Source organism: Nyctereutes procyonoides, unplaced genomic scaffold (assembly GCF_905146905.1).
Source record: "Nyctereutes procyonoides isolate TBG_1078 unplaced genomic scaffold, NYPRO_anot_genome, whole genome shotgun sequence".
Lineage (NCBI taxonomy): Eukaryota > Metazoa > Chordata > Mammalia > Carnivora > Canidae > Nyctereutes > Nyctereutes procyonoides.
In genome coordinates this window covers 17,312,512-17,331,166 of record NW_026575052.1, presented here as the reverse complement: position 1 = coordinate 17,331,166, position 18,655 = coordinate 17,312,512, and the positions used below count along the sequence as shown (strand labels likewise).

The window sequence follows — 18,655 nt, the reverse complement described above, 5'->3', positions numbered from 1 at the left end:
GCTCTCAGGCCCTGCCCATCCTAGTCTCCCACCTGCAGGAAGGCCTCCCTCTTTGCTGACATGGACACTTCAACAGCAAGTCAGTGGTCAGGCTTGTGGGAGGCTCCCTAGGCCAAGAACCCTCTGTCTCCTTATCTGTCAAAATGGGTTGATCCAATTTCCTAAAAAGCATCAGTGACTGACCCTCTAGTGCCTTCAAGATCAACTCTAGCCTGGGCCTCCAAGGTCCTTCTCCATCCAGTCTTCTGCACAGGCTACTCCAGCCAGATGCAACTATTTGCAGTTCTTTGAATGAACTGGCCTCAAACCCCCACATCTCTCAGCCCAGACTGCCCCCCACCATCAGCTTTCCTGCACCTAACTCCCCCTAGCCCTGGCACCTCTGCCACCCGGCTGTCTCTCACTCCCCAGTGATCTTTCTGCTCTCTGTGCCAGTGTCTGTGTGTGCAGGTCACCACTCTGCCTTGGGTGCTGTTATCCCCTCAGGACCTAGCGCAGAGCCAGGCTCTAAAGCAGGACATTTTGGCAGAATTCCTTGGACGTGGGGAATTTCTTGGCACAGCCATTTTAATACATCAAATTTTTTCATCTCTAGTAATGAATAAACTGACTCCCTACACTTCTGCCTGTGTTTGCTTATGATGGAGCCAGGATGGGATGAGGAGGCCTGTGTGGTTGCTTTTTTAAGTTTGTTTCAGACCTTGTCACAACACCCCTAATGTCACAATGGTTGCATCAGCCCATCCTGTACCCCTGCAGGGAGCAAGTACTACAAAGGTCTGTTGGGTGGATGGATAAAATGTGACCTTGATGCTGAGCCCCACCGGCTGGGGGTTGGTAGCACTATTGGGGGGTGGGGGGCGCAGTGCTCAAGCACCTAGCATGTCCCCCAGAACACAGGCTAGACTCAGCCTGAGGCCCAGCATAGAAGTCCCTCCAACTGCGCCTGCTTCTGCAGGCCTCTCCCAGCCCCCACTGGACAAACCTCTCTTTGTGATCACACTGATTCTGTGCAGGTGAGAGAAAATAATCATGCCTGACATGCCTGACAGAAGGCCAGACAGAAGGGTTCAACAAATCTGACTTCTATCTCGTGCCCCTCCTGCCTCACTGGGATCTCAGCACTGGCCTGGTGAGGCAAGCAGGGCAAATGTATATATTTCCTATGGAGGCTCAGCCAGCAGGCAAGTCCCAGGCCACAGAGACGCCCGCCCCCCACTAGTCTGCACAATCTCCCCTGTCCTCCCGTAATTCCCCCAGTAGCCAGAGTGGTCTTTCTAAAATCCAGGCCAGACGTGTCACTTACCTGCTTCATATCAGTCCATGCTCCCCACTGCTCAGAGCCCTGCCCAGATCCAGCCCTGCTCCCTCTCCAGCCACAACCAACCTCAGGTAGTTTCTGAAGGCAGCGTGTTCACTTGCTGTTCCTTCTGCCCTGAACCCCCTGCTCCCTCTTGCCGGCTCACTCCCACCACTCTTCTACCATCTTCCCTCCTCTGGGAGCTGGGTCTGGGCATCAGGATGGGCTCTCAGCTTCCGCAGCCCCACCCCCACCCCCTGTATTATCACAAGTGCCTGTCTGCTCCTCTGGGTCTCTCACAGGATGCTGAGCTCCTCAAGGCCAGCTCCAGCTCATTCGTGGCCACACCAGGTGCCAAGCACAGGCCTTACTGGGAATCAACAGCCAGGAGGTACTTGTCAACCTGGATGTCACGGAAACCAGTCTGAAATCTCAGATTTCTCTTGTTCCCTGCCTGCTCCCTTGCCCTCCCCCACTCCCTTCTCAGCAGGGCCCCCTTACCAGGCCACCCGGGACATGGCATAGGTGACTCGGCAGGTCTGGGTCCCCCCAAAGAGGGAACCCATGCCCACAGTGTAGGCGCCCATGTTCTCAAAGACCAGCCAGTCCCCTACATGTAGTTGTGGCAGCCACAGGCCCTCAGCTACGCAGTCACTGCCATCAGCCACAGGGCCCCACAGGCTGCTGCTGTACAGGGGCTGCTCCATGGATGATTTCTGCAGAAGAGACAGACAGTCATTTCAGCTTTCCTGGGCACAGTGAGTGCAGCCTTAGCACTCCTTCCCTCTAAAGCTTTCCATGGCTCCCATAACCAGTACAATAGCCTAGAAGGGCCTTCTAGCCTGGCATTTAAGCCACTCCTAATTCTCTGCATTCATTACATTATATATTCTGAAGCCATAATGCCTGGTCTTCAATCCAGGCTTCAACACTTACTTAGTGGATATGTGACCTTGGGCAAGGTACTTAATCCCTCTGTACCTCAGTGTTCTCATTTGTAAAATGAGAATAATTATAATACCTACCTCACAGGGTCACTAAAAGGATAAATGAGTATATGTAGAGCGTTTAAACCAGTGTCTGGCACATAACAAGGGCCTAGTAAGATAGCACTTCATTATTATAAGCTAGCACAATCATTATTACTGTTATTGTTATTACCTCTCTGCTCTGATCTTCATTGGCCATCTGCCACTTTCCAGACCCTGGGTCTGTCCATACCTCTGCAGCCCTTCCCCCTTCCTCAAATCCATCTTGGCCTCTGGGCCCAGCCTTGGGGCTCCGTCTTCTATGACGGCCTCCCAGATACCCTCATTGCATGCCAGGCCCCATCATAGAAGCCAGAATTATACAGGTGTGTTAAACACCCACTCACCGCCAGGCTCTCAAGCCTGGGAGGAAGATGGGCCTCTAGCAGATAATCACAGGGTGATCACAAAGAACCCCATGGGGTAGACAAAATTCATCCCATTTCAGGGAAAGTGAGGTTCTGAGAGGTTACATGGCTTGCCCAAAGACACAAAATTAAAATTGTTTTCTTAAATGACTTAAAAATCCAGAAAAGAAATCTGTAACACAAACCACTTGCTGACAACCAGTGCAGTGTGGGATCCTGCAAGGCAGGTCCTAGAGGAGGAGTCCTGACAGAAAGGTGGACATGAACGAACCCTGACTGTGCCCTTTAGCCCCCTTCTTCATCCCCAACACGCTCACTGTATTCCAGTTACTCCAAGGCTCTGGGCTCTCAGGAAAACCTTGCTTCCCTTCCCCCAACCCATTCCTCACCCTGCTGTGCCCTGAGGCCCCAACCCCATCAACTCCTAATTTCCCTTTAGATCTCAGCTACCATGACTTCATGAAAAGCCTTTCTGAAAGCTCCATGCTCCCTCCAACAAACTTAGCCTTCATAGCATTTGTCATAATTTATAATTAGGTATTTGTGAAATGTATCTGCTCAGGCCTGTTCTCCCTGTCAGACTATAAATTCCATGACCCCAGAGATCATGACCATCTTGTTCACTCTCCCTCTTCCCCGTGCAGTCTGGCATAGAGTAGGAACTTTTTTGAATAATATCTTTTAAATAGATGAACAAATAGGAAATACATAAGTGATGATAAAGAGAAGAAGAAGAAGAAAAGAAAGGGGAAAAAAGGGAGGGAGGAAGAAAAGAAGAAGAGATTGATAGAAACCATCTAAAGAGAAGGAGGGGGCAGCCCAGGTGGCTCTGCGGTTTAACGCCACCTTCAACCCAGGGAGTGATCCTGGAGACACAGGATCAAGTCCCACATCTGGCTCCCTGCATGGAGGATCAAGTCCCACGTCTGGCTCCCTGCATGGAGCCTGCTTTTCCCTCTGCCTGTGCCTCTGCATCCCTCTGTGTGTCTCTCATGAATAAATAAATAATATCTTTAAAAAAATTTTTTTAAATAAAAAAAATAAAGGAGGTAATGGAAAAGACCAATAGAGGAAAAAGAAAAAATGTTCCAATACCATAGCCAGCAGCAGGAATGAATAAAATTGAGAAAAACTACAGACTCCATAAGCAGAAATAATACTCATGTATATGATTAAAAATTAATAAGCCATTAGTCTTATTAATAAAAACATGTACATATTAAAGTCAAAAATTCAAGCTATCCATATTCATGAGTCATTCAGCACATACTTATTGAGCACCTACTATGTGCTGGGCTCCAATCTAGGAGCTGGGAAGTATATATTCTAGTAAAGAGAAACAAACACATATATCTTTGTTCATATAACTTAACATTCTTGCTTGTGAGCCTTCTGTTAATAAGTAAAATTAATCTCAGTTGCTCTGAATTATTTCCCTTAGCTCCACTTTTTAAAAAACGTTAAGCTAACTTTCAAAGCTTTGGGGGGAAAATGCTCTATAAATGAATCCACGAGGATCCTGAGAAAAGAGGTTCCAAAGGTTCTTTGACAATAAAGTAAAAAAGAAAAGACACCCTTGCATTATAATAAGAGTTCTCTTCTTATTAGTGGTATAAATAAAATCAGAGGAAAAAAACTTTAACTTCACAGGAAATAATGCAAAGCTACCCTTTTGCTATTTAAAGTCCCCCCTTTTTTTTAAGAAAAAAGAAACAAAAAAAAAAGAATCTGCAAAATAAATATTCCGAAAGCATGTGGTGACAGGCTTATTAAGTCTTAGCTCTTTTTATGAGTCTGGAAATTGAGTGGAAACGGACAAGCACCTGTAAAAATAAAGCTGCCCAATCTGCTACCAGGCCCCTCTGTGAGAGAGGGCAGAGAGTTTACAGAGCATGCCCACTACGACTTCACACCTCATCTGAGAGGCAGCTGCAGCCCCCATTTTACAGATGAGAAAAGTCAGAGAGAGGAAGTGACCTGCTCCAGGTTCTGGATTGAGTTAATAGCAGATCTCCCGAGTGGTCCCAGACAAGGGGCCTCCTCGCTGCATCAACTGGCTGCCCTCCTCAAAGAGGCCTAATAAGTGACTGGATCCACAGAAGAAACAAGGTCAAACATTTATAATGTCTAATGGTCCTAATGGAGTCCTTAAATAATTCCCCAACTCTTAAAGAACAAAGCAATAATCCCTATTCTACATAAAGTGCACAAAAATATTTTTTAAAAAATGGAACAAGGGCAACACACAAAAAGAAAAACAACGAAAACATATGGTCAGAATTTAACTTGTGAACATACAGGAAAATCTAAAACAAAACCATAACTAACCAAATCTCTGCTCATAGCCAAAGAATCACCTTCAGTGATTTATTTCTCTATGGAAGACAGGAACAATATGAGCAAGGCGACCACCGGCTTCATCATAATATGGAAAATATAGATCCACAATGCAAATCTAATTTTCTCAGTATATGTCAATATGGCATTCAATAGCCTATAGCATCTATTCTTGATTACAACTCCAGACAAAACAAAATCAAGCCCTGCAAAGCAGAGACTATTTAAAGAGGTAACTCTAACTTAATGGATATACATTAGAATGGCCTCATTTCAGAACCAAAACCAACCTTAGTAATTAAGTTCAGCTCTTCATTTTCCAGATGAAGAAACGGGAGAAACAGGCTCAGAGAGATTAAGTTAACTTGCCTAAAGTTACTCAGCTATTATATGGTAAAGTCAGGACTCAAACCCATGTCTTCTGACTCCAAGTCTGAAGCTTTCTGTCACCATTCTTATTTTATATATCATGAGATGTGTGGGCAATAGCTATTAGGGGGGGAAAGAAACAAAAAGGTATAATATATAGAAAATGGAAAAAAAATCACATTGCAGGGACTCCTGGGTAGCTCAGTGGTTGAGCATCTGCCTTTAACTCAGGTCGTGATCCAGTATTTGCTTGTCTGCATCCTGGGGTCTTAGGATTGAGTCCCGCACTGGGCTCCCCACAGGGAGACTACTTCTCCCTCTGCTTATGTCTCTGCCTCTCTCTGTGGTGTCTCATGAATAAATAAATAAAATCTAAAAAAAAATCATATTGCAGATAACATGTTTGCCTACCTAGAAAATCCAAAGGAAAGGGGATAGTTTTTGGGGAAAATCAATGTGTCTCAGCATGCAAGCCGTTGTCTCAGCTCAGAAACACAGGCAAATGTTTCCATTCACAATAGTAATGAAAGCATTATGTTATTAAATTCTTGGATATACTTGGCCCACAATGACTTATTCAAAGAAAATAATAAAACCTTAATGAGAGAAATAAAATACAAGAGCTCTACTTCTCCTAGCTGGAAAAACTTAATAAAGCAAAACAGAGAATTCTCTCCTATTTAATAAATAGATTAAGTAGGCTAATTGAAATCCCCAAGATATTTCTCTGGATGTTATAAGTGGCATGATAGAATAAATGTGAGCCTATCAAAGAATACTAATAAGCAATAATGACAGACTCCATTTTTATTAAATATTTAATTCCTACAAAAAATATTTGTACCATGTTTAAGATAGAAAGAATAACAATAAAATGAATATCAGTGTACCCACCACCAGCTAAATAAATATAAAATTTCCAATATCTTTGAAACCCCCATGTGGCCCACCCCAATGACATGCCACTTCCCTTCCCCCTCCAAAGGTAGCCATTATCCTGAATTTTGTTTTCATTATTCTCCTGCTCTGTTTAGCACAGTATTTAGTTTAGTACACTTTTGAAATTTGTGTAAAATGAAATTATAGATTATGTAATCCCGGCAATTTTCTTTTTTTGTTGAAACTTACATTCCCAAGATTCATCCAACTGATATATATATATACCCTTAATTCACAACATGCTGCATCCAATTCATTATATGGAATACACAGTAATTTATTTATCTATTACCCTGCCAACAAATGTTAATGTTGTTTCCAATGTTATATATTATAAAAATTGCTCCTGTGAGCATTCCTCATATATATCCTCAAATTCACATGCCAAGAGTTTCTTGACAATATATATCTAAGAACTTGCTGGAAGGTAGGGTTACACACATGTCTCACTTTATCTGAGTAGTGACAACTTGTTTCTCAAAATAGAAATACCAACTCCTACCTGTCAATGTCTAAGAGATCCTACTACTCTATACCCTTACCAACTCTTGATATTGTCATGCCTTTAATTTTTTTCTAATCTAGTCAGTAGAAAATGGTGTCTCCTTTTCATTTGAGTTCATGTTTCCTTGATTATCAACGAGGTTGGGCAGTTTGTCATTTTTCTATTTGGATTTCCTCCTCTGTTAATGTATTTTGTCTATATCTCTCTATTGATTTCTATTTTGTATTGCTTTTCTTATTATTTTCTTAAGATTCTTATGTAAGAATCCTTCATATGTTCTGTGTACTGATCTCTTATCCAGTTGTATATATGTTTCCATATTTTCTCCTAGGGTGTGATTGCCTCTTTCCTTTTGCTGACAGATGAACAGAAGCTCTTTGTTTTAATTAATTAATTTTTTTCTTTCTTTGTTTTAATTTAGACAAACATCAGTTATTTCGTTTTCTGGTTTCTAAGAGATTCTTCACTGTTCTTCCCTGTTTCAAGGTTAAACTGATATTCTCCTATATGGATTCCTGGGATTTATATTCATGTGTGCATTGAGATAGGAATTCAACTTCATTTTTTGCATATAGACAATCAGATGTCCCAGCACCATATATTAAACTATCCTCAGTGATCTGCTTTTCAAGCCTTGTCGAAAAAACAAGTTTCCAGATATATATTGGGTTTTCCTGTGGTCTCAACTATTTTGTCTATTTTTTTATGATGGTGTCCAAACTAAACCATTTCAACTACCTTCAATGTTGGCAGTTATATTATCTATTTATATATTTTTTTATTGTGTATAATCTATTATCCATTATGTTATCTATATTTATTATTTTATGGTTATTCTAAACATTTACATTTTAACATGCATGCCTAACTTAAAGTCTAAAATTAACCAATATCTTCCTCTCAGTTAAAAACCTTAGAACACCAACTTGGTTCCTTTACTTCCCAACTTATATTCTATTGCTGTCCAGTGTTTTAGTTTATCTTATTTGTGGCAGAGGCTGCTAATTGACTACACCAACACTTCCAATCCTCAATTTTTGCTAGACACAGGACCACCTAGAAAGACCATGTTTGCTAACATTCCTTACAGGTATTCATGGCCATGGGACTAAGATCTTAGCCCCAGCAAGATGATGACACCTAGAAATAGGTACAACTGGAAGCAATATGCTTAAACCACCAAACCAGCTCCGAATTGCCTACATCCAGACATTTACATGAGAGTGATATAAGCCTCTATAACTTGTTCAAGTCAGGTAACTTGGGATCTGCTACTCACAGCAGAGCCTAATCATAACTGAAAACTGTTTTTAACCCCAAAAATATTATTGGTGATGGTAGTGGTGGTGACAGTCAGTGATCCTTTGGATAAACCCTCATATTAAGCTATCTTTGGTCACCATTCCTTCTTGCAACTCAGACCATCCATCTGGAATCATTTTCCTTATGCCTGAAATATATCCTTTAGAACTTTCATTAGTGAAGATCTATTCTCAGTATTTGCTTGTCTGAAAATGCCTACATTTCATACTCATTCTGGAAAAACAATTTTGCTGGATACAAAATTCTAGGTTGATATATTAAAGCTGCTATTCTAATATCTCCTACCTTCATTATTATGGGAGAAAAGCTTTAAGTATGTCATTCTTCTATAGGTAGTCTTCTATCTGTCTCATTTCTATCACTAGTTTTAAGATCTTCTCTTTGTCTTCAGTATTCAGTTTCATTAATATGTTGCCTATGTGTGGGATTCATTGGATTTCCTAAATCTGAAAACAGGTCTTCCTCTCTTCCATTCTATTGACTCTCTGCCAGTTACTAACTTATTGCCTCTCAGCTCCCAATTCACCTTTCTTTGCCTTGCTTTGTGGTACTGGAGCTGAACCCTTGCCAGGTAGCTCTATGTTAAGTTTTGTCAACAGAGATTGCTGGAAAGATACTACAAGGACAGATCAGGAAAAAGAGACTTTCACTCTTTCATCATACTGTGTTCTGTGTAGTCCCTATGGCTCAGTGTACAAGGGTCTGGTAGCCTTCACCTCAGTGGTCCTCACAGTTCAGCCTTGGCCCATGCCCTCCAGCAAGCTTCTCCTCCACTCAGCAGCAGACTACCCCTGAGATCCAGTTGTGGTGGGGCAGAAGGAGAGGGAGAGAGAGAATCTTAAGCAGGCTCCACACCAGTGTAGGGCCCGATACAGAGCTCAAGGCAGAGCTGATCTCATGACCCTGAAATCATGACCTGAGTCAAAATCAAAAATTGGAGGCCTAACCACATGAACTACCCTGTGATCAAGTACCTCTTGATAACAGTGGTCACATTTTAAATTTCTTATTTCTTTAAACATTATAAACATTCTGTTTTAACATCTGATAATTCTAATACATGAAATAATTGCAGGTCTGGTTCTGTTGTCTATTCTGCTGGTTTTCCCTCACGGTGTTTGTGTTTTGCAATTTTTTGACTGCAAGCTCATGTACTTTGGCACTTGTGAGAATTCTTAAAAGCCTAGGCTAAAGATTTCTACTCCAGAGAGACATTGTGTTTGCTTCTGAAAGGTAAAGTAAATTCTAGCCTTGACGTTTTTCATACAACACAGTTGTCTGAATATGAATTTGGGCAACAAAGCCAAAAAAAAGGCTAGCTTATGGCTCTAAAATATCAATTTTGTATCTTCTTCCAACCACTACCAAGATTCAAAAAATGTCTTTTTGCTGTCCTCCTCTGTAGGATAGGTGTTTTTCTGGTTTACCCTTACACTGATGATTATGTACTTTTTTCAGGTTCTCAGCTTTATGCGAGGGATTCTATCAGATTGTCCATCCCGACTGAGTCCCTTAGGAACCCATGCAGCTATCAAAACCAAAGACCAACACCCCAAGGGTTCAGCATACACTCCCAGAGAGAAAGCCAGTTTCAAAGTTGGGTTTTCTCTCTGGGTTAATGAATTCATTTAATACATATTTGAATAGCCACTATTTTACATGCTTGGGACACACTAGTGAAAAAAAGACAAAGTCCTTCTTCTCATTGTGTTTACAGTCCAGCAGGAGTGAGGCAAACAACAAAATAAAGAAGTAAATTAAGAGATAATAAATGGTACTGAATAAAAGAAAGCACAGAGCAAGGGGAAGGGCAGGTGGCAGTATTAAGGAAAGTATAAGGCCTCACTGAAAAGATGACCTCAGGCAAAGATGCAGGAGGTAAAGGAATGAGCCTGTGTGGTACCTGGAAGAAAGGCGATCCAGGAAGAAGGAAAAGCTGGTGCAAAGATACTAAAGCAGGGACATGCCATGAGGAACTGTTCCACGAGGAACTGCAGAGAGGCTGCCATGATTGTGATAGGATGGGCAAGAGGGAAAGTAGTGAGGGAGGGGATCAGAGAGGAGACAGGGGCAGATCACAAAGGGTCTTAGAAGCCCCTGGAAGACTTTTGCTTTAATTTGGAGTGAGACAGGAGCCAGGGCAGGGTTTCAGGCAATTTTAATAAAGCTAGACATGATTTGACTTACATTTTAAAAGAATTCCTCTGGCTAGTGGGTGGAGAATAGGCTGGCTTTTACTCAAAGTGGAGATGCCTGCTTTCACTTAATTTTGACCTCTGAAGGATCCCCTGCTTTCTTGTAAGTCAGGATACAGTTTTCTTTGTTGTCAGTGGGGAGGCTGTTCAGAGTATCTAGACTGCCACATTGCTGGAAATAGAAGGCACCCTACTGGTTTTCTAAACACAACACAAAGCTATTGCGAAAACACTATGGAATAGGCTGAACAAAGAAAACAAACTATCAAAAAACAGGATAAAGACAAGAGATGAAAAAAATAAAATTACTGTACAGTATGGCAAAGCAGTAATAAAACAAAAAAGCAGTTGAAATCATAACAAGAATTTTTAAGACAAAAACTAGCCAGATCCACATTTAACAATGCTATTGCAGCACACTCAAGACAGAGTCACGCTTCATAACCATAAATCACTAGAATAAAACACAATAGGCGAGTTAAGAAAGCCCAATCCTGTCAGAGAGAGGGTCTCCAGACAGAGTGGAGTGACTGAGGCTTGTGCCCTGGATTTGGGGTCCCAAGATTCTTATAAAACTCCTGTGGTACCTGCCCCCTCTGGGTCCCTTCCTACACCCAACTATACCTTGCATTTATAAAATGCCAGTACTGGGGATCCCTGGGTGGCTCAGCAGTTTAGTGCCTGCCTTTGGCCCAGGGCGTGATCCTAGAGACCTGGGATCGGGTCCCATATTGGGCTCCCTGCATGGGGCCTGCTTCTCCCTCTGCCTGTGTCTCTGCCTCTCTCTCTGTGTCTCTCATGAATAAATAAATAAAATATTAAAAAATAATAATAATAAAAATAAAATGCCAGTACATAGTTACTAAATTGTATCTTTAACCCTAAATATATGTCATTTTAGACCACTCCATGAACATTTAAAATGTTTATACATTAAAAAATCCACCTGGGGATCCCTAGGTGGCTCAGCGGTTTAGCGCCTGCCTTCGGCCCAGGGTGTCATCCTGGAGTCCCAAGATCGAGTCCCACGTCAGGCTCCCTGCATGGAGCCTGCTTCTCCCTCTGCCTGTGTCTCTGCCTCTCTCTCTCTCTCTGTGTCTCTCATGAATAAATCAATAAAATCTTAAAAAAAAAGTCCACGTAACATATCAGCATTTAAAGAAAACCATACTTTCCAAAATATGTTTTATTCAAAGTTAAAAAATAATGTGTATTTACACTAAAAAAAGAAAAAGAATCAAAGTAAATTTTAACAATAATCATCTCTGAATGGTGGGCTTAAAGGATCACTTTATATGGCCGTTTGCACTGGATTTTCCCTAATAAACATTTTTTCTCTCTCTCTCTCTAATTTATGGGACACTTCACAAATTTGCGTGTCATCCTTGCACGAAGGCCGTGCTAATCTTCTCTGTATCGTTCCAATTTTAGTATATATGCCACCAAAGCCAGCACTACACATTCTATTTCTACAAAAAAAATATGTATAAAATAAAGGTAATCTATAGCTTGCAGGGCACAAAAGGTAGAGGGACAAATTCCCTATTAATGGCAGTGCACTTAGTTAAGACACATGATAGTATGTTGAAACTTCTATGAAAGAATAACAAAGAATCACAAAACTAAAACCAACAGACTGAGGAAAAAAACTATTTGTGTCAAATATTACATGAAATACACACACACACATACACACACACACATGCATATACAAGCTCATCTTCGTTTGTAAGAGAAATTCCAAATTAGGTAAATGGAGGATATAAAAAGATATTGACATAAAAAATAAAACAACAAATAAAATGCTTTATACCTGTCAAAAAGACAGAAATGAAAGAAATACTGAGATATATACCATTTCAGATAAAATAGCCAACAAGAAAAAGTCACAACATGCACTGCTAGTGAGCTTTTTATGAAATGAGCCTGCTGCTAACAGTATAGATTGGGCCAAACTTTGAGGAAAACAATCTGGCAATATGTATCAAGAGACCTGAAAATGCTCATAACTTTTTACCTGGTAATCCTATTTTAGGGACTCATCATAAGAAAACAGGTTTTTTTTTTAATTTTTTATTCATGAGAAACAGAGAGAGAGAGAGAGAGAGAGAGAGAGGTAGAGACACAGGCAGAGAGAAAGGCAGCCTCCATGCAGGGAGCCCAATGTGGGACTCAATGTGGGACTGGATGTGGGACTGGATGTGGGACTGGATGTGGGACTCGATCCCAGGCTCCAGGATCACATCCCAGGCCAAAGGCGGCACTAAACCGCTGCGCCACCCGGGCTGCCCAGAAAACAGTTTTTTTTAAAGGGAATCCACCTTCAGTGTGTAACTTGAGCCAGTCACACAAAGACACTAACAAAGAGCATTCTAGACAGAGGTAGTTCTCACAAACACATGAATGAACAATAAGCAACAACTACCAATGTCCAGGGTGCCTGGGTGACTCAGTCAGTTGAGTATCCAACTCTTGGTTTCAGCTCAGGTCATGATCTCAGGGTCGTGGGACTGAGCCCCGCACTCAGCAGGGAGTCTGCTTCCCTTCTCCCTTTGCCCCTCCCGCGTGCTCACACACTCACTCTCTCGCTCTCCAATAAACAAATAAATCTTTTTTAAAAAAATTAGCCACGTCCAAATGCCCAGTAATAGGAAGATTTTATCTGGAGTCAATAATTTTACAGGAAAGTAGTTAAGAGCCTGTTCTCTGGCAACACCCAGGTAATCAAAGACAAGTAAGTCATGCACCCTACCCCAAGCAGTTCACAGTCTGCAGTTAAAAAATTCTACCCTTTAAAAAAAAAAAAAATTCTACCCTTTGTTAGCTGTACACTTTGAGCAAGTTGCGTCAGCCCCGTGCCTCAGTTTTCTCATCTGTAAAATGGGTCTCGTAACAGTATCCACGTATAGGATTATCATAAAGATTGAGTAATGCCATGTAAAGTGCTTAGAACAGGACATGCTGCAATAAGTGCATGGTGGCTTCACCAGCCACCAGTGAATGTGAGGTTCACAGCCACATGCCATTCGGTGTGTCTGGTGAAAAAGGGGTTGACATTATAGATAAATTGCATTGCAGAGCTCCTCCCTCCTTTGTTCCTTTAAATTTTGGGTTGCTCCTGTAATTTTTAAAGATTGATTCAATTCCAACATACAGCACCTACTATGTGCCAGGTCTTGCACTGGGGAAACAATCTCTGTCCTCAAGGGGCTCATAGCTTATTGGGAGATCTATTCATTCATCATACATTCAACAAGTAGTTATCGAATACCTATAGTGTACCAGGCACTGTGCTGATCCTGGGAATTCAGAGGGAACAGGCAGGCTAAGTGGCTGCCCTCACAGAGCCTGCATGCTAGTGGGGAGGGCAGGTTATAAGCAAGGAAACAAAACCAAATAAGAATAACTTCAGATTCTGACATATTATGAAGAAAATCAGCAAGGTAACAAAATTATCTGATAGGGAGAAGCAAGCCCACTTTAGAGAGAGTAATCAGGAATGGTTTCCCTGGAGAGGTAACATCCAACCTGAGACATACCAGACGAGAATAAGGAGATCATTTCAGGAGCAAGGGGAAGAGCATTTCGTCAGGTGAATACAATGGTCCCTAGGTCTGAAGGAGCTTAGGTGGTCCAGGAGCAGAAAGGAGGTTACTGGGACTGGAGCAGGTGAGTGAGGGGCTCAGTGGGGATAGATGTTGCTAAAGATGTGGGCAGAAGCCTTGCAAGCCAGGGTAAGAAGTTTAGGTTCTATTCTAAGAGTAACAGGGAGCCACTGAAAGTTTTAAGCAGAGGAGAGATATGATCTTTGGGTATTTAACAAATCACTTTGTCAACAGGGTGGAAAATAATAGCAAGAAGGCAGGAATCAGGGCAAGAAGATTAGTTAATGGTTGCTACACTGGCCCAGGAAGGGATGATGGCAGCTTGCACTCTGCCCTGGTGGCAGGGAAGAAATCAGATGCATTCCAAGTATATTCTGGAATTAGACTGAAAAACTGCAGGTGAACAGCCTGAGGGGAGAGAAGGAAGCAAGAATCGAGGATAATACCAAAGTACTACAGCTTGAACAGCTGGATGGGTGGCTGTGCTGTACTGAGAGAAAATTGTGGGAAGGAAGAAGTTTAGGTTGGAAATCAAGAGTTCAGTTCTGAACAAGATAAATTTGAGTGCCTGTAAGACACCCAGTAGAAATAGCAAGTGGGTCAGTGGATACAGGAGTCTGGAGCTTGGGAGGACAGTGCAGACTAGAGATATAAATTTGAAAATGATGAGACTATAGATGATATTGAAAACTTCAGGCTGGAAGAACTCACCTAGGAAATGCTTGTAGGCAGAGAAGAGGCTCGAGAATGGAGATCTGAGAGTCAACATTCAGGGGGTGAGCAATGGGGAACATGCTAGAGAGACAAGGTGAGAATGACAGAGGAAGAGGCAAGGCCAAGAGCATGAAGTTGGAGAAAGATCAGCTGCTGAAGACAGAGGTGCCACCATTGGGCTAGCCGCATGCAAGGAACTTTGAAGAGCATCTTCTTTATAGCTGTGCAATTAATGTCCCATTAGGAAGGTTTTAAGAGGGAATGAAAGCTGAGGGAGCAGGGGCAGTGAGTGCAGGCCGCTGGGTAGAGAGGCTCAGATACAAAGGGCAGTAACTGAAGAGAAGGTTACAAAGCCTCTGAAAGAAGAGGAAATATGTGTGTCCAATAAATATACAAAGGAATATCCGACTTCATTAGTAATCAGGAGCATGCAAATCAAGACAGGAGAAACCATTTCACATCCATTCAAATGTTGAAAGTCTGACAAGACCAAGTGTTAGGGAAAATGTAGATCCATCCAGTCTCTTAGATACTGCTGGTGGGATCATCAAGTAGTACAACTGCTCTGGAAAACCATCTGGCACTGTCTTCTGAAAGCTGAACATTCATGTGTCCTAGCTATGCCCAGTGATTCCACCCCTTGCTCTTGTGTCACAGAGGCACAAATAAGAACATTCGGAGTGGCAGATTTCACAGTAGGGAAGACCTAGAAACAACCTAGTGCCTTGAGAGGACAGCAGACAGATTAGCTGCAGCGTGCTTGCCAACAGTGTAAACCAGCAGTCAAAGGGACGGATCTAAAGCACATACAGCAGCGGTGATGCATCTTAGACTGTGCAGTACATTTTTTTAAACAGTTCCAAAAGGTTACATACACCGTAACATCCTTTTTGTAAAGTAAAAAAACAAATTATAAATACATTTAGGAATAAACTTTAATGTGCCAAAACTACATGAAAGAAGACATACGAATGGTGAACAAGCACATGAAAAGAGGCTTAACATCATTAATCAAATAAGAAATACAAATCCAAACCACAGTGAAATGTCACCTCCCACCTGTTGGGATGGCTATTCTCAAAAAAGAAAAGATGGCCAGGGTTGACAATGTTGTGGAAAAATCGGAACCCTGGTGCACTGCCAGTGGGAATGCAAAATGATTCGGTCACTATGGAAAACAGAATGGTGGTTCCTCAAAAAATTAAATGTGATCCAGCAATCCTACTTCTGGGTATTTATCCAAAAAAAAAAAAAATTGAAATCAGGATCTCTAAGAGGTATTAGCAGTCCTGTGTTCATCGCAGCTCTATGAACAGCTGCCAAGACCTAAATGTCCCTGGATGGATGAATGGATTAAAAAAATGCTGTATCTACATACAATGGAATATTATCAACCTTATCAAAGATTGCAACATGCAACAGTGTAAATGAATGTTGAGGAAATTATGCTAACTGAAATGAAGACAAATACTGCATGCTTGTATTTATATGAGGTGTCTAATAATCAAACTCATAGAACAAAGAATAGAAGTGTGGGTGCCAGGGGTTGATGGGAGGGGGAAATGGGAAGTTGATAATCAACGGACATGATTCAGCTCCACAAGATGAACAAGTTCTTAGAGATCTGCTGAACCACAGTGTGCCTATAGATAACAGTACTGGATCATACACTTAAACATCTGTTACAAGAGTAGATCTTACATTAAATGCTCTTACCACAATAGAAGAAAAACTGATATTAAAAAAAAGAGGGGATCCCCAGGTGGCTCAGCGGTTTACCGCCTGCCTTCGGCCCAGGGCGTGATCCTGGAGTCCCGGGATCAAGTCCCACATCAGGCTCTCTGCATGGAGCCTGCTTCTCCCTCTGCCTGTGTCTCTGCCTCTCTCTCTCTCTCTCTCTGTCTCTCATGAATAAATAAATAAAATCTTGAAAAAAAAAAAACCTGTGTAAAAAAAAGGTAATACATGAGTCAAAACAGTGGGTACTTTGCATGGGAAGACACAAAAGAATGAGGCAGTAAAATGATAAGAATGCTTATTTCACTAAAAAGAAAGCAAAGACAAGTCCTCCCATGAAACATCTTTATCCCAAAACTAATTGGGAATCCACTGAAACCATGAAATCTAACTACCTAGTTTCAAAGAAATACAGAGCATGGAGTAACATATTCCATAGCACCGAAGGGAAATCCAGGGAACCCACCAATCAGGAAAATCCAGAATGCAGGAAGCTTTAGGACTGACAACTCCATTTCATCAACAAATAATTAAAAAAAAAAAAAAAAGAGTTTCAGGAAACCAATAGGTTAAAAGAGAAACAATTGACCAAATGCAGTAAGTGGACCTTTTTTTGGCTACTGATTTCAGCAAATCAACTAGAAAAACCATTTATGAGGCAGGATGATGGTAGCTGCTATGCAATTGTTTATTTTTAATTTGATAATGGTATTATATTTTTCTAAAGTCCTTTCCTTTTAAAGATATATACTAGAAGATTTTTGCAAAAATTCCACTAACACTTGTTCTGTAGTTTTCTGTGCTTTTTCTTATGACACTGTTACAGTCCGTGTACTGATCACACATGCACACCTTTACCCAGCAGGACTGTATTTCCAAAGCGTAGTCAGTTCTGTTTCACCACCTACTGTCCTGTGCAGGCCTCAGCATAGTGCTTTGCATACTGAGAGTACTCAAATATTTATTAAATTTTTTAAAAGAAAGAAAACAAACAAAAAAGGAGCCAAGCAAGCTCCAGCAATAAGAAGTATACTCTGAACCAAGGATTGATTATGTTTAACATAACTTTCTGGGCCTGAGGTCCAAACACAAAGTCCTGGGGATGAAGAGCAGGGTTTCAAAGCTGCCATCAAGACTTGTGAAGGGGACCTTCCTTGGGGAAGAAGGTGCAGATGCCTTCCCCCACCCGCCCCCACCCGCCCCCACCTGTCCCCACCCGCCAGGCTGGGTGCCTCTGACACACTCCCAATACAACCCTAGCTAATTTATTCCGTCTGCTGTCATCTGTCTCCACCACCAGACTGGGGATCCACCCTGGATCTGGTCACATGGCTAGACCCAGTAAGTGGTTGACAGACCAAAGGAAGAAACTTCAACATCATCCAGAGGAGGAATAGGGCTGACCACAAAGAGGGTCAGTAATATCTCACTGCCCAAGGCAGGAATACTGACTGGAGATGAATCAGAATGGAGACTGTGGATAGGGGTTGGGCTGGGCCCATAGTCCTGCTCACCCAAGTGGGGAGCAGGTCAGGAATTCCAACGGCAGGCCAAGAGGGTATGGAGGGGGGCAGGACCTGGGAAGCAGCCACTGCCTGCTGTGTGCCCTGGGGCGCCTGGTCCTTTCTTGGTGCAGTAGAACGTGGGAAACCACAAGAATGCAGGCAGGGCTAGCGCATGGCAGTGGATGGAAAACTAAATTCCTGCACACATCAAGGAGGCTTACTCCCATTAGCCAAAGGAAACCACATTTCACAACCCTGCGGTGGAAGGAGGATATAATCAAGTTGTGGCATGGGCACCTGGGGCAGGAGTGCTCCTTCTGCCTGTGAGAGATAAAGGGCAGGAAGAGCAGAAGAGCTACAAGGAGGAGCTGACATTTGAGTGGGTCTTGAAAAACTAGACAGGGTGGAAAGAGAGAGGAAAACAAAAATACACTGAGTGTGAATAATAGTCCAGGGGCTGGTGAGACACTGAGGCTCCCTCCAGAAAGGGAGCCACAGAGACAAAGACCTGGAGATCTGAAAATACAACAGGGTGTCTGATTTTCTTTCCCCTCTTTGGCCACTCCTGTTCCCTTGTTGACCTGGAAAAAAACCATGAAAGATGAACTGCTTCGTTTTACTTCTAGAAATTCACTCCAGGGCTTGATCGGAGACAGATGTCAAGATAGAGCAAAACAGGAAACCAAACCAAGTAGGGTTAGATGGGTTAAAATACTATGTAGTCCTCAAA

General features: G+C 42.1%; 1 protein-coding gene and 1 non-coding gene across 6 annotated transcripts in view; both read right to left on the bottom strand.

Moving 5' to 3' along the window:
* AZIN2 (antizyme inhibitor 2) overlaps nucleotides 1–18,655 on the bottom strand; it is a 36,979-nt gene that overhangs the window by 3,213 nt on the left and 15,111 nt on the right. For all 5 annotated transcript variants that reach the window (XM_055332481.1, XM_055332483.1, XM_055332484.1 and 2 more), the window contains one exon: nucleotides 1,802–2,016. In XM_055332481.1, coding sequence (XP_055188456.1) covers nucleotides 1,802–2,016 — 215 coding nt within the window. The remainder of the gene's footprint in view (nucleotides 1–1,801; nucleotides 2,017–18,655) is intronic.
* Nucleotides 11,713–11,819, bottom strand: LOC129514359 (U6 spliceosomal RNA). Its single transcript, XR_008665420.1, has one exon. It is a non-coding gene; the product is annotated as a U6 spliceosomal RNA (small nuclear RNA).